This window comes from Ochotona curzoniae, unplaced genomic scaffold (genome assembly GCF_017591425.1).
Source record: "Ochotona curzoniae isolate NIBS_2020 unplaced genomic scaffold, NIBS_Ocur_1.0 contig_883, whole genome shotgun sequence".
Lineage (NCBI taxonomy): Eukaryota > Metazoa > Chordata > Mammalia > Lagomorpha > Ochotonidae > Ochotona > Ochotona curzoniae.
In genome coordinates this window covers 50504060-50528381 of record NW_024466599.1, presented here as the reverse complement: position 1 = coordinate 50528381, position 24322 = coordinate 50504060, and the positions used below count along the sequence as shown (strand labels likewise).

General features: G+C 52.2%; 1 protein-coding gene across 4 annotated transcripts; it reads left to right on the top strand.

The window, feature by feature from the left end:
• Nucleotides 1–901: 901 nt before the first annotated feature.
• Nucleotides 902–23002, top strand: MAL (mal, T cell differentiation protein). Of its 4 annotated transcripts, XM_040994069.1 has the most exons (4): nt 902–1029; nt 19602–19769; nt 20575–20700; nt 22387–23002. In XM_040994069.1, the coding sequence occupies exons 1-4, from the start codon at nt 937–939 to the stop codon at nt 22459–22461; spliced, it is 462 nt and encodes a 153-aa protein (XP_040850003.1). In that variant the 5' UTR covers nt 902–936; the 3' UTR covers nt 22462–23002. The 4 variants fall into 4 exon arrangements, with proteins under 4 accessions (XP_040850003.1, XP_040850005.1, XP_040850004.1 ...); XM_040994071.1 differs by lacking the exon at nt 19602–19769; XM_040994070.1 differs by lacking the exon at nt 20575–20700.
• Nucleotides 23003–24322: the final 1320 nt, after the last annotated feature.

Genomic DNA, 24322 nt, shown 5'->3' with positions numbered 1-24322 from the left:
TCTGGGGAGTGGCCCAGAAGGCGAAAGAGCTCCTGTCTGCCTTGCAGAGAAATTTTTAAAAATTTCCTTTTTAATAATATTTTTTAAACTGCAGTACAGGAAAGTGGAGAGGGAAGCCAAATAAACAAAAACCCAGCAGTCAACAAAGGACATTGTTGGGGGGTGGGGGGAGGAAGAAGGTGTGGTCTCATCAGACACTGTCAAAGCAAAAAGTTTCCCACTCCCAATGAGAGAAATTTCTCCCCGTGTTCCCTCTTGCAGTGCCGGTGATTCAACTCAGGACGCCCCTGGCCCTGCACACAGCATCCCCTTGCCTGCGTCGCCCCCATTGCCAGCGGGGCGCGGGTTGCACCGGCCCTTTCGTTCCCCAACCCAGCGTGGGTCGGGAGAGCGCAAGACAGGGTCAGCCACCAGAGCCCGGGTCGCCGCGGCGCCTGTAAACCGCGCCGCCTGCAGCGCCAGTGGGAACTGGACACCGATCCCATCGTGCGCCTGAAAGAGCAGTCCGTACCCTGGAACACATCTGGAGCAAGGAGGAAGGACATCCCATGGGTGCCAGGGTGGGGCTCAGGTATTGATGGCAACGGTCATTCTTCAGAGGTAGTCATCACCTGCGAAGCGTAGGAGGCGCCTGGACAAGCGGCTTGGTCTAGCTGCTCAGGAGGTGGCACCCAGGGGTGGGATGCGGGAGTCAGGCTCCCACCCAACCCTGGCTGTGTGTGCTAGAGGGCGGCTCCGGCACAGCGCCCAAGCCAGGTCCCTCGGGGTGTGGGGTGGAGGGCGGAGACCCGGGCTGGCGGACCGGGCTCCTCCCTCCTCTGCCCCGGGCTCTCTCCTGCTCTTAACCCGCGCGCAGGGGGCGCCCGGGCCACTGGGCTCCGCGGAGCAAGCGAGCTAGCAAGCGGTCATCGCCGAGCCAGAGCGGGTGACGCCGGCATGGCCCCCGCAGCGACGTCGGGTGGCAGCAGCCTGCCCAGTGGCTTCTCCGTCTTCATCACTTTCCCCGATTTGCTCTTCATCTTTGAGTTTGTGAGTGGCTTGCGCGGGAGTGCCGGGAAAGGGATGGCTGAGCGGTGCGTTCTTGCCGGGGGGCTTTGCACCACTATGGGGCAGAAGCCTCAAGGTACCTGGGTTTCTATCAAGGACCGGGGTCTGGGGAAGAAGGGACTGCTCCCGGAAACCCCACCGCCCAGCACACATGCACCTGCCGTTTGTCCTCTCCTGGAGCCAGGACCAGGAGGTAAACAGGTGGTCAGAAGTTGGAAGTGGCCAGCGGGCTGGAGCCTGGGAGCTCTCTTTCCCAAACTGGGCGAAACAGCTCACACCCCGACCCCGCGACAGGCCCTCTAGCCGAGTCTTTGTGGAAGGTGCTGGCATTTCTTAGACTAGGGAAGGAGGGATGTTCGTTTAAAAGGGAAAACAAACAAATAAACACAAAACCAGCAAAGGAAACTGGTTTGGAGATTGGAAGGAGCTGGATCTCGGTGGCTCGGTTCTGGCCAGTATTCAGCACAAACTTGATCTAGCAACCAGAAAAGAGGCCACCTCGTCGGCGCCGCTGCGAGGATTGGGCCCTGAGTGGAGGCTGGCAGACAGCGGAGGGAGCAAGGGAGCTGGCGGGAGGGGTCCACGTTCCTTGGCTGTTCCGAGATCTCTGCACCTGCGGCTGCTGCGAAGCCTCTCCTAATGCCGGCTCCTGGTCAAGGGCTTCATGGATTGCTTGGCTTTCGACCCTCCCCCCTCATTCCCCAGGGGGCCACCTAGAAGGGTGTGGTGCTTCATTTACCGGGTGTGGTGTGTCCAGGCCAAGGGAAGACTTTGTTTTGTGTCAGTCCCTAGTTAGATGCAGTGAGCTGGCGAGAACTGTGTGAAAGAAAATGTTGGAAACTTTTTCAAAGGCAGGACCCAAGATCCTAAGGTCTGGGAAATACAGGTCAAAGAATGACAAGAAGGGAGCTAACTGCCCCTCTGAAGGGTTCTGGGGAAAGGAAAATAGGGGTCCACAGCTGCAGCATAGCGGGGTATCTTTGAACCTGCATGGAGAGAGAGCAGCCCAAACCAAGCATCTCCAGAGTGCCTTCAAGCCCTGCAGAGAACTAGAATCAAAGACACTGCGGGCTGGCTCCAACACTGACACACAGCAGGGACTTGCCTGAGGTCTGTCCTCTGTTCAGCTCGGTCACTTGTCTTTGCTTAGTCCAAGGCCAAGATTGCCAGGCAAAACTGTCTTAGCCCAGGAACCAGTGGGCTGAGCTTGATCCAGGCAGTGACAGGTGCAGGAATTCCACAGAACCGGCCTTTATCCGAGAACACCTCCAGATAGCTCCTCTCCCCACACAGCTCTCCTGAGCATTTCTTTTGATCACTTCTTAGCCTGTTTAAACTCAAGATTGGGCTTCCAAAATTGACCGTGGAAAGGAGAGAGTTTCCCAACTCAAAGAGGTTGTGTAGGTGCAATGGACTGAGACCAAAAACAAAGAAAAAAAAAAAAACTTAGGGTCTCTTAAAGTGCCTTAAGGATTTAGCCTCCCCCTGCTGCTATTTGGGAAGTGTCAAAAACTCAAGGGGCTTGCTGCTTTAGCAAAGCACTCCAGGGCAGGAACAATCTCTTGCCCTCAAGGCAGCCAGACTCAGCAGGGCTAGGGATCGGCTTGAGCTTCCCTGAAGGGCCAGTCTGCTGCTGTTCTCTCTGCCTTCTCATAGTAGTTTAGCAGGGGAAGGAGTGGCCCTGAGGGTGAGAACAGACCCGTGGGACAAAAAACAACAGGATCCCATTCAACCCACTCTCCTTTTCAGAGAGAGTCAGGAGGGTGGGAAATCTCCCCACCACCGGTTTTGTGACTTGTGGTAGTAGAAAATTCTAGAACTAGTTGCTCTTTCGGGAACCCCTTACTTTCCTTACTTGTTTTTTCTTCCCACCTCAACCTTTGCTCCCCAGCCTCCCATCTGCTGAGAGTCCTGGATGCCAGGTTTCTTGTCTCTGAATTTCCTCCTCTCCAGATTGGGGATGGCTCCCTAAGTGCCTGGGACACAAGGAAAGGAAGCAGACACGAGTCTTTTCGGCACTCCTCTGTGTGGACTATAAATACCAGGTGGGGCTGTCCCTGCTGTGTTGTGCACAGGAGTGTAGATTCAAGGGCAGAAGAGGCGCTGGCCACTTCCGGGAAGGGTTCTTTACAGTAGTGGAATCTTACATCTCAACAACCAAGACAAACCACTCACTGGAAAACTGGCAAAGGTCTTGAACAGATATTCCCCCAACAAAAATATGCAGATGGCCAACAAGCACATAAAGATTGTCAACACATCATGAATCATTAGGAAAATGAAATCAAAATCCAAATGAGCTTCCACTTCCCACCTACCAGGATGGCTATTTTTTTTTTAATGGAAAGTAACAAATGTTGGCCCAAATGTGGAGAAGTAGGAATGCCAGTATGTGGCTGGTGGGAATGTGAAATGGGCGGTTCAGTTGCTATGGAAAACAGTGTGGTCATCCCTCCAAAAATTTATGCTGTGAGCCAACAATTTCCCTGGGAAGTCAAGAAAGAGAAGATTCCAAGCAGGGACCCAAGTGAGTTCGTGTACATATGTGTTGGTAGCAGCACCATTCCCAACAAGCAAGAGCGAAGCAGCCCAAGTGTCCAGCAACAGCTGAATTGGCTAAACAAGATGTCCTATACCCATCCCTTGGAGTATTTAGTCAGAGAAGGGAATGAAGTACTAGGACACACTGCAACAGTTGATAAACCATGTGCAGTGCATACTCAGGGAAAGACAAGGTCACACAGTGAATGGCTCTGTTTATTTAGAAAATCCAAAATAGGTCAATTAGTAGACACGGAACTCCTCCCTGGGGCTTGCCAGAGACTGAAGGAGGAGGCAGTGGGGACCAGGTGCTGGCTGCACACAGAGTTTCCTCATGGTGGAGATAGTGGGTGCCCAGCATGATGAATGTATGAAAGGCCCCTGGCCTGGTCCATTGGAAATCTTTTTTAAAAAACAGAGCGGGTATTTGGTCTAAAGATTAGTATACCTGCGTCCTGCATTGGTATGTGTGATGTGTGGGCCCAGTACCCGTCTTAGGCTCCTGGCTCCTGACTCCGGCTGCCTTTTAGTGCAGTCCCTGCAAGGCAGCAAGCAATAAGTAGTCAGGTTCCTGCCACCCATGGAGGAACCAATATTGAGCTCCAGCTGCTGGCCCTGGCCCTGACCCAGGCCAGCTCAACTGAGTATTTGAGGAGTGAACTAGCAGATAGTTTTCTGCCTCTCAAAATTTAAAAAAAGAAAGAAAGAAAAATGTCAAATCCTATACCAGAGTAATGCATTCAAAAAGGCGGTGGAAAGTGAAATTCAAAAGATAAATGTGTTTTGGTGCCAGATACTTGTTGAGATCCATGCATAGTTTCAGTTCTCTTGTAATTTACATCGTCTCTGAATTTTGAAAAATCAGTAACACTTTCTTGGGCAGCCACATAATTATGCTGAAATTTGTCAAATCTTAACATGTTGACTTACTTGCCATTTAGCGTTAAGAAAGTAAGTTTTTTGGCTTGACACCTAAGACCCTTGAGTGTCCTGTCACTCTGTTGTACTCTTTGCCTCTGGACTTAGGGCGGACCCCTCTGCCATTGCACCTGCAACCCCAAACCTTGCAGGGCGCAGTCTGTTGTACCTCCAGGGAAGACTGGATTTTCTGGGTCCTGGGGCGTGTACATCTTGGCTTTCTAAACCCCCACTGTCCCATTCATACATCCCAACCGAGGTTTACCAGGAAACTGAAAATATCAGGTTATGCTTGGGATACCCACTGACTGGGGCCACTTCCAAGATTTTACCTTGATGTTTTATTAGAATAAGCTTCAAGCCACCAGCAGCATATGAAAGTCCCCCATTGATCTTCATCCTTGCCACTCTTGATAGCACCAGGCTTGGTAATTTTCTGCTCCTCCAATGGGTGTGAAATGGCTGATTACTTGTTAAATCTTAGTCCAGTGGGTAGATGGTGACTCAACGTTCAGTTTCCCATGGCTGACCTCCCAGCAGCCTGGGAGGTGCCACTGCCCAGGAGTGATCAGCAGGGTGGGACTAGATGCCACTCCTATGGCAGGGGCAGCTGCCCTGTGGAACAAGGACTAGTGGCAGCTCTGGGTGGGGCCTGACAAACTCACCTTAGCCCAAAGTCCCCATCCCACAGCTCCTTAGGTCTGAAAGCTTGGGGACAGGATGTGGTCGTGGTGGGTGGGAGCTGCTCACGGGATGCAGAAGTGGCAGCATGCCCCTGGGCACACACCTGCAGCAGGTAATGGGCCCCAGGTTTATCCTTTGCCCCACCGTAAAGGCCTTGGAAATGGAACAATCAAAATATGCTTCCCTCCTCCCATAACTGCTCAAGGATTTTGGTTTTGGTCTAATCCTTATAAAAATAGCTCCACCCATGGAGGAACTTCTCTCTTGGAAACCACAGTGTGTGTTTCCTCCTCCTCCTCTCTCCTGAGCCAGCGGCTTCGTCCCCTGGTACCCCCATTCTGCGTGCAGGGCGTTGGCATGGGATTCTTGCTTGTGTGGGCTGTGGCCAAGGCTAGAAAGCCAGCAGGAGAGACCAACTGCCCCAGCCATCCAACCCCCTTCAAGCCTTACACAGGGAGTTCCTGAGAAGGCTCTTGAAATCATTAACCCACCTGTCTGCTTCTCCAGCGCCCCTCTCGCCAGCCCCAAGCTATGGAGCCAGAGGAGGAAAAAAATAAATGGTTGAGAATTCAAAATGGTTGAGAATTCAGAGAATAAATGTCTAGGGTGGAAATGTCGTAGGAATGCCTGGGGCCTCCAGGTGCAGGGGTTGCCTTCTCTGTGTGTGTGTGGCTCAGCAGGTGGGCAGAAGGACAGGGCAGCTGGTGATGGCAGCACTTTGAGGGGCCATGTTGTGGGTGAGGACGGGGTATGTTTGCAGTTTCAATTCCTGCAGTGGAGTAGATACAGCCATAACTAAAATTTGACATACTTCCTGTGACTCAAAATTACCAGAGACTTTTTACAATTTGAAAATGACTAGGCAAGTCTTGGAACCTCCCTAGATTGGATTTTTTACCTGACTGGGAAAAAACCAACCCCACAGAGGCAGGTCTGGACCTCCAAGTGGTAAAGCAGTTTTCTTTCCCTTTTGTTCCTTCCTTCTTTCCTTCCTTTCTCTCTTATTCTTTTTTTTCTTTTGTTTCTTCCTTTATTTAGCTCTTTTTAAAATTTTATTTTTATTTTTGAATGTCTCCAACATGGGTTCTTGGTTTTAATTGACAAATAGTAGTTGTGTATATTATGGCATAGAGTATAGCATTTCAATCCATGTATACAACATATTAGGATCGGATGGTACAACTTGGCACATCCATCATCCCATGTATGTATCATCTCTATAATTTGGAATCTTCCCTACTCCCTGGTTTGAAATGCACAGTTAGTGTTTTGCTGTTCATGGTCATCTTACCGGTCTACAGACCCCGAGGAGCTGTGCTGTCCACCCGCACCTCCACACCCGTTGGCCATTCCCTCCTCATCCTCTTCTCCATGTCCTCTGGGGACCCCTATTGTACTAGATTCCAGCCTCACTACTACAAATGCCAGGATTTTTGAGTGTCTCATATTCTGTTGTGTCTAGAAGGCAGTGCTTCACAAAGGCACTTGGAAATGGAATTGAAAGGTGTGTTTGTGCTGGTGGGACATATTCCGAGTTGCAGAAAGTTTGAAAAATTAAAAAAAATGCATGGAATTCAAACATTTCTTGTATCCAAGAAATCTTGTCTTTAATTCCATCTTCCCACCAATTTGGGGGGCTCCTCAACCTGTATACCTCATTTTCTTTGATCAAGCAGCTTGACATTAGGTGAGCCCTTTTCCTGGTTCTAGAGCAAAAGCAGGGCTTGCCAAGAAGGTGAAAGATGGAGAATCACAGAAATTTGATTTTCAGAACTGGGAGCCACATGGAGGTTGAGAGAAGCAGTAACTTGCCCCAGGAGTGCCCCTGCCTTCAGGTTACCAGGAGCAACTCTTCCAGGACTAGCAGGTCTCCTGCAGGCTTCTGTGTTCACTCAAAACACCCAGAGTGAACTTGACCTCATCCGCAGAAGGCTCAGGAGCAGGTAACTGCCTGCCCAGGAGCCCTGGGCCAGGCTTGGGTCCCTTCTCTCCCCCTAGCACCTCAGGACCTCCTTGTTAAAACACACCCTGTGGTCTGAGTCATGCTGGTCTAGGCGGGTCCTAGCCTGTTGCTGATAAGCACTGCATACCCCTCAGAGATCCAGTGAGATTGGCACTGGCCAGGGGTGACATGTTGGTAGGGGTGACAGAACGGCAAGGACAGCTCTCAGCAGGTGGCTTTGCAACAAACCAGGGGTTCTGACAGTCTCACAGGTTCAGACAGCCACGGACCCCACCCACCACCCCACTTCTGTTCCCAGAGAATTTTCCCTGCTGCCACAGCTAGGAACTTTCCCAACAGTCCCCAGGGAGTGGGGCTGGCCCTTCTGTAGCCCTGTCCCCTGCTTGTGCGGCTGTAGAGAGCAGCCTTGCCTTGTCCTGCCCTGGCCTTCTCTCTAAAGAGAAGAGGAGTACAGTGAGAGGTCTCCCAGGGACTCCTTCAGGTAACAGCACAGAGAAGTGACTTTTCTGGTTTTGTGAAAGCCAGAAGCTTGCTTTGGACGGGGTTTGGGTGACTTGGGTCCTTGGAAACGGTGACAGCAGGCTGGGCTCTGCAGGCTTGTTGTGCTGGTGTCATCAGAACCCAGCTGTATTTTCAGATTAAATCTCCTTGCCACCTTGGGAGATGAGGAAATGGCCAGAAGTGGGGTCAAAGCACCTCTGGCAACCCTCTCCATGCTTTCAGGAAGGCAGGGTAGGTGAGGGGGGGCAGGGGCTGTTTGCTGCACCAGGCTGCAGGAAGCGCTGCTGCCGACCAGGGCCAGGCTGGCTTTGTTCTAGACTCAGGACAGTTCCCTGAGAGAGAAGGGACTCAGTAGGGGAGGGGAGGGAGCCTCCTGTCAGTCTGGATGGGCAATCCACCATGGATTCCACACGAGCACCCCCTGCTTTCTAATATAAGGGTCTGATCAGGTGGTACCCTGACCCTAGCCAGCCCAGGACTCCTTTCTGGGTATTTCCTCGAGCGTTGGACCCTGGACATGGTGCTTTTTTACCCTCCATCTCCGGGAACAGGCACTGACCAGGGAACCCTGACAGGTGCACCCTCCGGCTGTTGTTGCACAGGAAGACACAGAAACAGCACGCTGTGTCCTTGAGGCAGGAACGCCTGACTCCTTGTCACAGGTTTCAGATTGTTCCCTGGGGTTCAGAGCAGGGGGCAGGTCCCCAGATGCCTCCAGATCACTGTGGCTCCAGATTGTCTTCTATTTCTGCGGGGAGGTTTGTGGATTCCTGGGGAGCTCCTGGTTGGGTACCAGCAGCGTAATTATTTGCCAGGATCATAAAGGTGTTGATGTGGTGTCTCTGCCACATTTAGTCCCTGGCTTTCTGCTGTTCCCACCTGGTCCTTAGCTAATGTTCTTCCCTTGTAGGTAGGCAAAACAGCCCCAGCATTAAATCAATGTAACATACAAAGGTTCTACAGCCTGATAAAAAAAAGTGTATAGGAATTCACGGGAAGTCTTATCAGCAATGGTAATGTCTGGGTGCATGGGGCAGTGGGAGACACAGTCAATTTGAAATCCCTCAAGACCCACTGGGAAGGAAAGAGAAGGACTCACCAAAAGAGAAGCTCTCCAACTTCAAGAAAGGTCCCTAGAGGGGCCAAAGGTCCTGGCTTTAAGAGTGGGGGACCCCAGGACAAGGGCAGACAATGTCAGACAGAAGGTGACAGGGTGATGGTGGGGTCTCCTCTCTGACCCTTGGGACAGGACGTGCAGGTTTGTTTTGGGAACAGGGAGTACCCACTTTGTGGTAAGGGTCCACTGGGACTTAATGTCCCTCTGAAGCCCACTGCAGCACCACCTCATTGGCTTCCCACCAGCTGGAAGTCAGGTGTAGACTCATGGGCTGATCTTCCCTCTCTTTGCTGTTGATAGTCTCATGGCCACCTCTAAAACTAAGTCTAGTTGCGGGTAAAACAGTGATGGGACATCATGGGTAGGGACCATGCTCACCAGGACTCTCAAGCCAGCAGCGGAATGTGGGAAGTGCAGGCAGACCATGGAGCGTCAAATTTTGCCTCAACACAATGGAGTCATAATAGAATCGGCATGTCTTGCTGAACCGTGTGGTCGTGCTTTCCAAGAGATGCATCAGTAGCAGGGAGCCCATTGGCGGACTCTGTAGAGTTGCTTGATGCAGACCAGCACAGCCACAATGATGCAATCACCTGGGGCCCCCTCTGTCACATGTGGCCTAGTGTTGATTGGAGCATTCTGTAGCACATGCATAGTTCATACGACATCACATCTTTGCTACTTAATACCATTTGGGCACCATTGTTAGTAGTGAACTGATCCCCCAAACACCTGCTCTGGGACCTGCTGGCCAAGCTGTACTGATGCAGGGCAATCACAGGGCCCAACCCTCATCCCCCTTTGCCTTAAGTGTCCTTCTAATGCCATTCTCAGGGCAGTGGATGGGTGAGACTTGGGCTTGGACGAGGCTGTGGGGGGCACCTAGACTCATCCCTGGGGTCACCTTCTGTAGGGCTTTCCTGTCATCGAGAAGGAATGTGTGTGTGTGTGTGTGTGTGTGTGTGTGTGTGTGTGCCTGCCTTCTGCCAGAAGCTGCCCCTGGCCATCCCTACGGGTGGTGTATGATAGAGTATGGCGACAGCACCTGCTGCCCACTGCCTTGGGTGTGGGGTGCTTGCTGAGCCAGCCTGGTGCCAGGAAGGGAGAAGAGAATTTGGTGAATTTACAGTGAGACGCAAATCGCTACGTCTCCCTGCGGGCACAGGAGCCCTGCCCTGTGGACCCCAGACCTAAACCTCCCCAAATGTGACTTGTCCTCCGTGTCAGTGTACTGAGAGTCTGGAATGGCATGAGTGCAGGACAGGAACCGCCTCTGGCATCCCCACTTTCCAGCCTTCATCCTGCCCTTTGGCTGTTGTTGACAGGCTGGGCACAGTAGGATTGAAGGGCAGGATCTCCTCTTGGGGGTCTGGGCCCTCATGTAGCTGTGCAGCTCACCCACATTCCTCTATGGTGGAGACACTTGGGAATGCTGCTATTTGGGACGTGAGCCCTCAAGCCATCACCTCCACCCAGAAGCCCACCCTGATGGCACCTTTTGCTGGCCCTGCACATATGTCTCATAGGCTCTTGCTTGTGGTCTATCTCATATCTGCCCCCTGACTCGACCCATGTCCCCAGCACAGACCTGGCATGCAGAACAATTGCTCTGAATGATTCATTTAAAAGGCAAGAGAGGGCCCGGCGGTGTGGCCCAGCGGCTGAAGTCCTTGCCTTGAATGTGCCAGGATCCCACATGAACGCTGCTTCTAATCCTGGCAGCTCCACTTCCCATCCAGCTCCCTGCTTGTGGCCTGGGAAAGCAGTCGAGGACGGCCCAAAGTCTTGGGACCCTGCACCCGTGTGGGATGCCCAGAAGAAGTTCCTGGATCCTGGCTTCGATCGGCATAGCATCGGCCGTTGCAGTCACTTGTGGAGTGAATCATCGGACAGAAGATCTTCCTCTCTGTCTCTCCTCCTCTCTGTATATCTGACTTTCCAATAAACAATAATAAATCTTTAAAAAAAAATGCAAGAGAGAGAGAAAGAAAGATTCACTGGTTCATTCCCCCAAATGGGCCAGGCCAAAATCAGGAGCCTGGAATTCCATCCAGGTTTCCCATGTGAGAGGCAGGGCCTCAATACTTGAGCCATCTTCTGCTTTCTGAAGCACGATAGCAAGCAGCTGGATGGGAAGTGCAACAGCTGAGACTCGAACTTGTGCTGATATGGAATGCTGGCATTGTAAGTGAGAGCTTAACGTGCTGAGCTACAAAGCTCAGAGCTAGCGTCGTGTCTCCCACTTGGCTGATGTTCACCAGCCCAAAGGTGAGTCCTTGACCTCCACGACAGACAGACAGAAGGTGAAACCAACAATGGTCCCTGTTGCCAACAGGAGCACTCCTGGGACACCCCAGGGGGCACCAGCCCTCATGCCATTCTGCCCTGGGTGGGCAGTTGCTTCTCGTGCTTGCAGGTGTATACCTGATCTGTTTGTTCACCCCATGACTAACCAACCTAGTGACTCCTATCAGTCCTTCTTGTTTTCCTTACACAGAAGCCACTCCTTTCTGGTCTGGTGTTTCCATGGATTTTGTCTTTTTAACAGATGGCTTACCTGGTATTTTTTTTTTTCCGAAGCAAACTCCTTGTTCCTGTTGATCCTGCAGGGTAGAGTGAGTGAGAATAGGGGTGGCAGGTGAAATTTTCCATCCACACCAGGACATGCCTGTTGTGTCTGGGTGCGAGAGTTTTCATTCATTTAAGAAGCAGTGAGGGTCCTAGGTCTTTTGCTGGGGTGGGTGCTGTGGGCAGAAGGGATTTGGGACAGGTGGGGTTGAGGCCTGAGCAGCAGGCTCTTTCCAGCTATGCTGGCTCTGTTAATATCGACAGCAGCTGTGAACTTGATTGAAGTCTTTTGGGATCACAACTCTCTATGCCTTTTTGCAAACAGATGCAAGACTCCCTGGGTTCTGGTCTTACCTTCAGGTTGGATAAAGGGATCTGGAGATGGGTGATAGCAAAGCTAGGGCTCTCTGGAAGGAAGGGGCCAGGAGGGGAGAACATCTGATATGGGTAAACTGAACTAGGTAGTTCCAGCATCACTCCTGCTCCTCACCCTCACTGTCCTTCCACTTGGGAGAAGAGGCAGGGGTCCCCACACACAGAATCCCTCCCATCCTGTGTGAGGTGTTTAACTGGGGCCCTGACACTTTCCCAGGAGCCTGAGCCATCCCTTAGCATACTCAGAGCTGTACCAGTAGCAATTAGAGACAAGGCTGCAGGAGAGAGGAGAGAGGGGAGATGGGAGATTGGCCTGGTGGGGCTGTTGGAATACAGCCACTGTCCTGTGTGTACCTGCCCCAGTGCTGGTCCCAGGCGCTCTCAGCACCTGTTCATTGCAGATCTGAGTGGACAAACGAATGAAAGATGAACGAGCGAGTGGGGGCTGCTTCCCTCTGACTTGCTGGCACCTGGCTTCCTCTGCGCCAATTAGGAGGGGCTGGTGAGGCCTGGCTGTGTCTGCCTCCTGCCTTCTTTGCCTTGCCTGGAAAAGGGGGCCCAGCCCCTCGTCTGAGCCACAAACTGGAGGGAAGGCATCATTGTCTAGGGTCTTGGGGATCCCTGACTGTGCCCCTGTCTGTACACGTTCATCCACCCACCCTTCAGGCTTCCGCCTCACCCCACAGCCTGCTGTACCCTGATGTCATCAGCCAGTCCTGCAGCAGTCCATCCTCCCCTGTCATATGTCCCTTCTCCTACACATGCACACACATGTGTGCATGTAGGATCTTTGATGCACATAGACCCTCATATACATTGGTGTATAGACCCTATACACCTCTATACATACATACCCAAGCACACACATATGCACATGTGTGCATGTACACACACATATGCACATACACATGCATATAAGAGCATTCGCGCACACACACAGAGAAAGTGAGAGAAAGCCCACTACCCTCTTTCTCATTCACAAAATTGTTGAATCTTTTGGCCAGTCGCAACCCCAGCTCTTGAGCCCCTCCTGAGTACGCAGTGGCAGACGCCGTCCAGGTCTTCTACACCAAACATCCTGCTGACGTCACAGTGACTCTGGGCTGCTCCCAGAGTACAGGGTTTTGCCAGTGGCACCTGTTGGCATTGGGCTAACTTCAGAGGGCCTGGGGCTCACAGCAGTGCCTCTCCCCCAGGGCCCTCTCATACGTCTCTCTTGGCAAAGTGGCTTTTGTCACTTGGCCAGAGTGGTGGCACTGGGGCACAGTCTCTGTTCTGAAGCCACGCGCCAGGAAGGGCCACGCTGCACTCTCAGAGCTGGGCTCTGAGACCACACGCCAGGGCAGTGGGCAGAAAGCCACAAAGGCAACGTCCTCTGCGTGTGTCTTTGGGGGAGTTTCCAGAGACCCAGGGAAATATGCCGAGAATTTGACCTCGCCATCGAAGTCTCATGGCAGAAATGCTGGTGACTGAAGGAGAGCTGTCAACCACATGTAGGCTAACCCTGAGAATGTGCCAGAACATTCCTTGGCCCCTGTGTCACGGAGGCGCATTGTCTAAGGAGGCCTGGCTTACATCTTAAGCCTTTTGTGCTTCCTTCTGTAGACACACACACACATCTATCTCAACTGTCAGGTTTTGGGAGCTCCTAGGTTTTTCCTCTCATCTTTGAGGCCAATTTTAAATTCTGGCTCTCAGTGCATTTGTGGGGTGGCGTTATTGTGCCTATGAAGATGGTGGGTGACCACTGGGTAGGGGTGAGACATAGCTCCAGTCTGTAACGATGGGGCAGGATCAAGTCAGAGGGCTTGCTTGTGCCAGGTCACCTCCCAGCTGTTTCTTGTCACTGCTGTTCAGATAAGAAGGCCAAGAGGTAAAGTGACTTGGTTGCCCAGCTAAGAAGTGGCAGTGCTGGGATTCGAACTCATAGACCTTGCCTCTGATGTCTACAGACCCTTAACCACCCTGGTTTTACAACCCAAAGGTCTTCCAGAACCTAAGGGTAGTGCTTGCAGCCGTGCTGGGTCCTTTGGGGATGGGACCCATTTCCATTTCTGTCGGACAGGAGTGACAAGGACTTTACCCAGACCCCATGTTAGGAAGACGCATAGCAAGCAGGGCCTTGGCAGAGAGCTTGAGCTGTCAGGTTCCTTGTTTTGCTTCTCTCAAGTGGAATCAGACCCTGTGCGTGATTCCTGGGCATGGGTGTGGCCCAGTGGGGGCAGGCACTTGGCACAGTGACTAAGACCGTGGCTCGGGGACACCCCGCCCAGTGTCAGAGTGCCTGGATCTGAGTCCCTTTGTCACTCTTCATCCCAGCTTGCTGCTCCCAGGCACTCATGTGGAAGACTTGCCTGGCGTTCTAAGCTTATGACTTTGGTCTAACTCAACCCTGACATTCTGAGGCCCAGAGAGAACTCAACCCAACTAAGAGACTTGTGTTTGAGCACACACACACACACACCCATCACAGGTACACCTCACTGTTCCAATGAATGGTGATGGGTGCAGGTGGCCTGGGGCGGGGAGTAGGGACAGCAGGAAGTCTGGCTTTGGACAGAGATGAACAGATCCCAGGATCATGCCTCTGCTTGTGGGTAAGATGCTGTCAAAATCATGGCCTCTGTGTGTTTGCTGCCTGGAACCTGGGAGCCACCTACAGGCTTTTTGATAAAAGGAAATGCTTGAACCCTCACCTACCCTCTTGCTCTCGACAAATATTTGGCCAGGGGGACCCGAGGCCAGGCTGCAGTGGACAGCTCACTGCCCAAGAGTGCCTTATCTTTGCGGTGTGCATAGCGCACCCAGCCTTCAGGCCCACTGTGCACTTAGGAGGTGGAGCGGGGCGGGGAGCAGTTCGGGCTTTCGTGATTCATGGTGAATCTCAACCTGCCCTGTGGTGGGGCTCGGAAGCCTGCACAGTCATGGCAGCATCCTCTGGCATTGTCCACCTGGCCCTTTCACTGGGTAACAAGTAAAGTTCACCTCTACCTTCAAGACCCCACTGGGACCACATGCCACTCCAGACTGATTGTCAGTATCCACAGAGGGGTGTGGTTCCAGGACACTATAGATGCCAAAAGCTCCCTGTGCTCAATGAACTTATCTAAACTTGCAATTAGCCTCCCTGCATCATCCAGTATACCTTTCTTTAAACTTTTTATTGGGAAGAGAAATTTACAAAGAGAAGTAGTGACTGAGACAAAAAGCTCCCATCTGTTGGTTCACTCCCCAGGTGACTGCAACAGCTAGAACTGAGACAGTCTGAAGTCAGGAGCCAGGAGCCTCCCACAGGTCTCTTGCACAGATGCAGTGTCTCAAGGTCTTTGAGCCATCTTCTGCTGCTTTCCCAGGCCAGGGAGCTGGATGGAAAGTAAAGCAGCGGGACATAAATCAGTGCCCATATGAGATCCTGGCACTTGCAGGAGGGAGGATTATCCAACTGAGCCATAGTGCTGCCCCCGCCCAGTATACTTTTAAGCCATGTCTGTCTTACCTGTAATACCCAATACAATGGACATGCTACATATGTGGTTATTAAACTCAATCATTTAGAGACAGACAACAAGGAGAGTCTATTGATATTCCATGCTGATGCAATTCCCACTCACCCTCAAATATTTGGGAATGGACAGGCAAGAGTTGCTGTGATTGGCTGCTTGGGCGTCTGTTCCCACTGGGTGGTCAGCCTCTTGGGTGAGCAGTGTCTTACTCCTAATGGTTGGGTGGTGTCAACAGTGCTCAGCCAACTCACCCCAGCCCACAACGTGAAGAAACACCTTCAACGTTGCCATTTACGGACACAGAAGCTGTAGTACAGAGCTGAATCACCTGCTTCCACCTCCTGGGTGTGGAGAGCCAGCCCCTCTTTGGAACCCAGTGGGTGGGGAGCAGGGGGCCTTCACTCCAACCTGCCTCTCTGAGCTGGATTTCCCCTTGCAGCCTATGGCTCTTCTGTGGAGAAGTGGGGCGGGGAAAAGCTGGCTTGGAGCAGTCCCTCAGCCTTGACATTCCCCCTCCCTTACTCCTTTTATTTCCCTGACTGCTCTACACCCAGTCCAGCCCAGCCCCAGCTGGCCTCCTGCATTCTTTCTCATCAGAACTGTGAGAGGCCTCCCCTGGGAGCACTGCCTACATTTGCAAGGATTTCATCCAACCTCAGAAGGCCATCTCCAAGTGATGCATAGCTTAGCATGTGTCTGTGGGCACATGGGATTAGGTGATATATGTTCTTGGAGCAGCGTCCCTGGGAACCAGTGGCTCTTCAGCTCTTTCTGGCTCCACAGAGATAAAATACATTCACCTGGAACCCCACCCCCCCCAACAGTGGGGGACCAGAATGGCCATGGTAGGGACTGTGTTGGTAGAGCTATTTTGTAAAAGTCACCATTGAGAGAGAATGTTTCATCTTGAAGACCTTACAGTGGGTGGATACTTGGCCTAAGTGACTAAGATCGTCGTTAGGATGCCCTCAACCCGTTCCAGAAGGACCAGGTTTGATCTGCAGTGCCTGACTCCAGTTTCCTGCTAATGCAGACCCTCAGAGGCAGTGGTAATAGCTTAAGTTGTTGGGGGTCCTGGCCCCCACATGGGATACCTGGATTGAGTTCCTGGCTCCTGGCTTTACCATTAGCCCAACCTTGACCACTGTAGGCATCTGGGGAATGAATCAGCTCATGATTCTGTCACTCATTGCTCCTTCTGTCTGCCTCTCAAATAAAAATATATTAAACTTTATGAAGTAAAGAAGGCAGTCACGGATTGTTACATGATTCACAAAAGGACATCTAGACAGACAGGAAGCCCATAAGTGACGACTGAGGGAGGAGCAGGAAGCAATGGCTAGTGAACATGGGGTTTCTCTTAGAGGTGATGAGAACATCCTGAGATTGGCAACTGTGAGGTTGCACCTGTCTGCAAACACACTGATGACCACGGAGTGGGTTTTTGAGTCTCGGAGGAGGCATTGTGTAGTCCATGAATTACATCTCATGATGTGAACCTGCTGCTGGAGAAAAGACCTGCAAAAAGGAAATAAAGCAAGAGTGGACCTTATTTTTTAAAAAAGATGCCATTCATAACATGGCCAGAGGCAGGGTAGGGTCCTGGGGTCTGCCTGGGGCTTGGGGGTGGGCTTTGTCAAACGACAACTGTGAGCAGAGATGGCTACCATAGAGTCTAGGAATCTGCATGAGGGTGTGGGTGTATGTGTGTGTGTGTAATGTGAGAGCACGAGTGAGCGAGTGAGTGAGCGAGAAGTGCTGGAACATTGTCTTGATCAGACCAAAGCACACCCCAAAACAGACTGACTTCACTTTGAGGCTTCCATCTGCGGCTGCTGGGAGAGCAGCACCAGGCAAGGTGCAGGCACTTGTCTATTCCTGGCAAGCACTCAGCAGGGTGCCTTCTCACTCTGCCTGCTGCCTTCTCTGCCCTGCTCCTGAGTCCCAATCAGGCTTCTGTCTCGAGGCACCTGGGGAAGAATGGCACAAACAGAGGTGGAGGGAGGAGACTGTGTAGACTGGAGCCTGAGAACCACTTTCTCAGATCTTGTCACTCGGGCCAGGTGACGCCTCATGCAGTGATGTACCTCACATGTAATGTGATGACTACCTGAAGCTTGGTTTTAGTACTTGGTTCCAAGCCACTCTCCAGATCGCTTTTGCTTACCTGTGTTTAAAGAGGACTTCACACCTCCCTGCTGAGCCACCTTGCACAAGTGAGAAAAGCGGAATAGAGACGTGCTATCCCGCTTTGTCTGCAGTGTTCCAGGGGGGCATCTGGAGCACCTCTGATCCAGTGGGTGCGCCCTTAGGTCCCATAACAAGGCATTCTTCCAGCCACTAACAAACCCTGGGGCTTGGTTTGTTCATCCACCAGGGGACTGAAGACCATTTACCCAAGCTAGACACTGACATGTGGCCGCATGGGTCTTTCCTATGTCCCCTGTTGTTCCCATCATCACTTGGCCAGGAAATTCTATCCCCAGCCAGCTACATCTGTGTCCATGCTGAGAGCTTCAAAGGACTGAAGAGCAGGGTCCCCAGGAGCATGTGAACTTGACTTGAATTGATCCACCAGTGGTCACCAGGTGACCAGGAGAAAGTTATTCAGGAGTTGGGCTCCTGACCATTGCCTCTGTCTGTCCATTGGCAGAGATGTTCAGCCCTCGAGCCACCCATGTCCTTTGCTGGTGTCCATCCTGGAAAAGCCAAATGGTCTACTTGAACTTGAACTCAACCATAGGTGAAATCTGCACATACTTCCTATTCTATGGTCTCCTAAGGGTTTCTGTTTTTCTAAGGAACTGTATGTCTCACTGGCTGTATCGCATTAATCATGCAATCCAGGACTCTCGTGTGGAGGTGCCCACCTGTGGTTCGTTCGGCACAACTTGGTATTGATGAGTCCATCGTCACACTGATTTTGCTACTCAGTTGGGATTCTCTCCTGGTGCTTCCCAGTCAAGAGTTTCAGAAAGTACCTGCAAAGAGAATGTGCCTCTTACATAGCAGGTGGGCAAGAGATCCCGGGAGATGTGGTGTAGCTGTGGGTCCCCACCATGGGGGATGTAGGACAGGAAGGCAGCCCCGTGCTCAGCTGCAGATCTCAGAAGGTGCCATGTCCCACAGTGGCTGCAAAGCCACCTCCACACGTGCCCCTAGCCCACTCCTTATCTGGGGACACATGGATGAGACTGGGGTGAAGAGGGACATGAGAAGAGAGGCAAGCAAAGAAGGCCCCAGCCCAGGGTTTGTGCATGGTTGTTCTCAGCAAGGAGTAGTAGGGGGCTGTTGCTGGCCCTTGTGTCTGATCTGGGTTTCCAGGGTAATCCTGAGGGTGGAATGGCCTCATACCCATCCTTGGCCATCCCAGGAGCCAGGGCTGACCTGGGCCTCTCCACTTGCACAGTCAGGGTATTTCCTGAGCTGGGGAATGCAAGGGGTCAAATTTCAGCAACAACCATTTAAAAAAAAAAATACCTCTAATGATACTGCAGCCAATTTGTTTTACCAAGTAAAAATGCAAAGCATCCGCTGGTCACTGGCATTTCATAACAAGTAGGACATTTTAATATCAAAGAAAATAGAAGGGATAGAATCTCATAAAAGAGAGAGCACACACAAGCCAGCCTGGGGCAGGTGTTTGGCCCAGCAGTTAAGACGCTGCTTCAGATGCGCATTTCACATAGGAGTGTGTGCTTCAAGTTGCTGCTTGCCTGCTTCCAATCCAGCTTGCTGCTGGTGCATACCCTGGAGGGGCAGAAGCAGATGATGGGTGAAGTGCTTGGGTCTCTGCCACTCTCACAGGAAACCCAGGAGGAGTTGCAGGCTCTTGGCTTTGGCCTGGCTCAGTCTCGGCTCTTGTGGGCATTCAGGGAGTGAACCAGTGCATGGAAGTGTGCTCTCACTCTCTCTCTTACTTCCTCTTTCTCTTTTTCTCTCCCACTCTCCCTTTCAAATAAATAGATAAAGTATGCATTTTAAAAAAGGACAGCTATTCTAACAATAACACTGAAAAGTCACTTAATTGCCATGCGCCTCAGTTTCTCCATCTGGCAATCGGATCCATAACTCCCTCAAGGAATTGTCGTGAGAATCAGCAGAGGTGCTGTTTGTAAAGTGCTTGGGACAGTGCTCCGTTGTTGGTGTGCTAGAAGTGTTTAAATTTTTTCAAACAATGAAATTACATTTGAAAAATAATAAAAGTAAGCCAGCAAGGCATTGGCAAGTCTGGGATTAAAGAGGCATGGGGGGCCTTAGGGATGTTTTGCTGGTCTCTAGGCCCCCGGAGCCTCACTGTGACTGCGGGGTCTGGGCTCGGGACCCTCCTGTTGGCTTGGCTCTCCTCTGACTCCAGTCCCCTCCTCCCTGCTCTCTGCTGCAGGTCTTCGGGGGCCTGGTCTGGATCCTCATCGCCTCCTCCCTGGTGCCCATCCCCCTGGTGCAGGGTTGGGTGATGTTTGTGTCTGTGTTCTGCTTCGTGGCCACCACCTCCCTGCTCATCCTGTACATCATGGGCGCCCACGGTGGAGAGAGTTCTTGGATCACTCTGGTGAGTTGCAGCCCAAGTAGCCCAAGGCAGGGTGGGCCCGTACTGGTCCCTCTATGCCTGGGAGGGTAACTTTCCCTGGGGCAAGTCTTAGCTGCAGCAACCGAGGGGAGAGCAGGAGGAGGAGGCACAGATTCATATATGCACAGGTTCCCAACGGGTCTGTTCTTTTTTCTCACATGACTGCCTTGTTCAGGGACAATCATCAGTAGCCCAAGCCCTTCCCTCACCTTCCGCACCTGCCAGGTGTCTACTAGCACCTGCCATCATCTGGGAGGTGTGTAGGGTCCTGGAGGGCAACCCAAGCTGTGCCTACCACTCAATTGCTTTCCACTACCTTCACGCAAGGTGGCCGGAGAGCATTTGGGAGCAGAAAAATGGCCTGCTGACTTGACTATGAACTTGGCTTTGGGGCCCAGAAAGGGGGCAGCATCCACAAAAGGGATGCCTGCCTTGGTACCTGCTGGAACAGCAGTGGGGGTCATTTGGAGGGGCCTCTCACTCCCAGTTACAGCCACACAGCATGCTATTCTAGAGCTTGTTATTTTTGTTTCTTCTTTCACATATCCCAGAACCCTGGGGAGGGTGGGGAACCCAGCCTAATCAAAGATGTATGGGAACAGCCTGCCTCCTTCTCTGGCTCCAGACCCAGGCAGATGGTCCTCAAATGGGCAGCCCTGGTCACACACAATCCTTTGAGTAGATGTGGTAAGGGTTGGGGAGTGGTGGGACTCAGAAGCTGTGACAGGGGACCTGAGCCCTGCCCGTCTCGCCTCATCTTTCTGTCCCTGCCTTCTCTGGCCCACAGGATGCAGCCTACCACTGCACCGCTGCTCTCTTTTACCTCAGCGCCTCAGTCCTGGAAGCCCTGGCCACCATCTCCATGCGGGACGGCTTCACCTACAAGCACTACCATGAAAACATCGCAGCTGTGGTAAGTGCTGCAGAATCCTCACCCACAGGCAGAGGCGCTGATGCAGCCCACCGAGGCCCGGCTCATCACATTTCTGAATTCATTAACTTGTTGAAAATGGTTTTCTCTCCTCCCTTAACAGTGTGGTCAGGGCTGGGCTGGACCTCCGGGGGCTCATGGTCCAGCTGGGCTGCACAGGGCAGATGTGAGAGGAACAATCTCATTTCACTCTCACCATAACCCCGTCACGTGATGGGTACTGTTGTTATACCCATTTCACAGATGGAAGGGTGAAGCACAGAGCATGTAGAGGATTTGCACTACCAGGTATTCTGACATCCGAGGAGGATGGAGGTGGGTGGGTCGCTGCGGACCAGTCCCCTGCTCAGGGAAGCCCCATGTTCCCCGGAAGCTCCCAGCCTATAACCATGTTCCCACACGGCCCCCTCAGGCATCCTGCAGTGTGGAATTACCACCTAGCACACAGGCTTCTGTGTGACGTGTAGACAGCAACCTCGTGGTACACGGAATCACGCCCCCTCTGCTCCATCTGCCTCTCCCAGGAGCTCCTTGACTCCCCTCAACCCATCACAGGAGCCCCTACTTTGTGGGAACAGTGGTAGCAAGCTCTGGACAGGATGAGTGTGGTGGGTCAGCACCTGGTGCAGGGGGCACGCACACCCCTGCCTTTGGCAGCTTCCCATTTGTCTCCTGCCCCACTCCTGCTCCAAACTAGGACATGAAAAGCAGAGCTTCACCCCTCTCTCCTTGGCAAGGGCCAGGGCTTCTGTGCTGGAGGGCATCCCTGGGACTGGTGGAAGTTGACTGAAAAAAGTTAAAAGATTTTTTCTGGAAAAATCTGGGTTCTTCTAGAGCTTGTCCATGGTGGGCAATAATGGTAGCAGTTGAGGTAGGAGCAGGGTTGGTTTTGTGAGGCCAAACGTGTCCATGCATGTCTCCAGCCATGGATGTTTCCCATGGGGTCATATCTTGGCATCACTGGAAAAATAAATCCTTGTTTCCTGTTCCTGCTGGGAACTTCCCAGGTGCTCCTGCCAGAGGTTCTTACTGGGTCTGCAGTTCGCACCTACTGGGGACAGGTGCCATTTGGGGGGCTGCTCACTCTCGTATGACTGCTCTTTTCTGATGAGTTCTCTGAAATGTGTTGTTAAATAACTCTGCTTACTCATTGCCTCTGGCCAATGGGGGCCCGAGCGTGCTCCTGGGTGCAGGGGCAGGGAGAGAGCAGGCACGGCATGGCTGATGTTTACGAGCATTTTCAGGAGTCACAGAAGCGTGGCCGCCCTGAATATTGTGCTTGAGTTGGAAACTCTCGACAACCCCCACCCAAGGTCACAAAACCAGGTGCAGGAATTGGGCTCGGGCAGGTGAGCCATTGGGAGGCCAGCCACCCAGAGTAGGGGAATGTCATCAACAGGGGTGAAAAAGACATTGCCTTGGGAGCCTGCTTCTCACATCAGAGGGTCCCAGCTGTGCTTCCCTTCGTGCAACACCTTCCTGCTTTTATGCACCGTGGGAGGCAGCCAGAAATGCCTCCAATATTGGGGGCCCCATCACCCATGTGGGAAGCTTGGATGAGCATTCCTAGCTCTGGCTGTAGCCTGGCCCAGCTGTGACTGGGGTTAGTGAACCAGTGGAAGATCTCCCCACCGTGGGCCCACTCAAGAGCCTTTGTTTTGCTTGCAGGTGTTCTCCTACGCAACCACTCTGCTCTACGTGGTCCATGCCGTGTTCTCTTTGATCAGATGGAAGTCGTCATAAAGTGACAGAAGCACCTGAGCTGAAAACCCTGACGGTGTGAACCGACTGGCCCACCTTCCAGTGTAACACTTTACAATGCAGAAGTGCTTCCGACAGTGGGAAAAACAAAACAAGCACACACCTACACACACACACACACACACACAGTGTTCACTACACTCACACACACAATGCTGTTTCTTGCAGGTGTCATGTTTACTCTCCCATGTGGCTTCCCTTCAGGGGTTGGGGACTTAATGTGTTTAACCTCCAAGTATTGAGCTGTCTTTCTAGGGTCACTTCCTGTTTGTGAAAGGGACTGATGTTGGGGGCAGTAGGGGGGCGGGAGGTGAGGACTGTTATCTGAGAAGGAAGCCAAGATCCTCTGGTGAACCCTTGGACTGAATCTGAGACAGAAGCACTGGAATTTTCCATGGGCTGTTTCTGGGCCGCCTCAATGTGGGGCCTGTCTTCAGGTCTTCATGGTTAGTCTGTGTATCTAAAACTCACCCAACAGATGTTTCCAGATCTCCACTTCATAAAGTACCTTTGTGTTCACGACTGCTGTGGCTGCCATGGGGTTTTGTACTCTATTGCCAGCGTCACATCCATCAGCCTTCTTCCCTGGGAACCCTGGCACCGTACCTGAACCCCAACAGGTGGCATCCAGGAGCAGTCCCAACGATGCCATGCACACACCATCTTGGCAGCTGCCACCAGCTGTCCCTGCTTTGGAAACTCTCCACATGGCGGCCTGGTAGGGCAGGGGTTGGAGATGGAGACTCTTTCCTTTTCCCTGTGGTCTGTGTTCTGTTAGAACTTCCTCAAGCCCACAGACAACAAGGTGCAGGGGTGTGCTGTCACCCTCTGCAGAGCTGGTTCTCTCTGTTCTGCTGCAAGCAGCCGTGGGGCTGCTCGGCTGGGTTTATAGCATCTTTGGGCCACTCTGGAGTAGAGAAAGGAGACACCCCCTTCAGAGTGATAGGGAATGCGGTGGCATGTGGGGACCACCATGGATCTGGGATGAGATGTGTGGGTTGGAAGGAGATAGGGTGGTGAGGAAGAAACATACCAAGTCAGGAATCTGGTAACACATCCTGTTGTGATGTGTTCCTTTACCCATAGCTTGGAGATACGTATAATGTCATAAAGGTGGGGTCCCAGATCACAGGAGGTACCTCCACACAGGTGGAGCCTGGCACCCTGGTGCCAGCAGCCCAAAGATCCAAGCCTTGGGCAGAGGGTTTAAGAGGTTCCCGTGTTACTCTCCTTCCCACTTGGAGATGGGTCCCATGACTAAATTGGATTGAGGTGACATGTTCAGGAGGTCCTGTGTGACCCCAAGGCCACTGGACCCAGGATTTGGCCACTTTTCTTTTCTTTTTTTTTTTTTTTTAAAGATTTATTTTCTATTATTATTTTTTAATTGGAAAGGCGGATATACAGAGAGGAGAGACAGAGAGGAAGATCTTCCGTCCGATGATTCACTCCCCAAGTGAGCACAACGGGCCGATACTATGCCAATCCGAAGCCAGGAGCCTCTTCCGGGTCTCCCACGCGGGTGCAGGTTCCCAAAGCCTTGGGCCGTCCTCGACTGCTTTCCCGGGCCACAGGCAGGGAGCTGGAAGGGAAGCGGGGCTGCCGGGATTAGAACCGGCGCCCATATGGGATCCCGGGGGTGCAAGGCGAGGACCTTTAACCACTTGCGCCACCGCGCCGGGCCCGATTTGGCCACTTTTCGTGGCCAGCCCAAAATACCATCACGAATCATGAGCCAAAGGTTTGATTGAGTTTTATTATGAAAAATTAGGTAACAAGAAGTGATAAGAAGTTTATGACATGTTTATCAAAATGTGAAATCAAGTGTTGATTAAAGGACAGC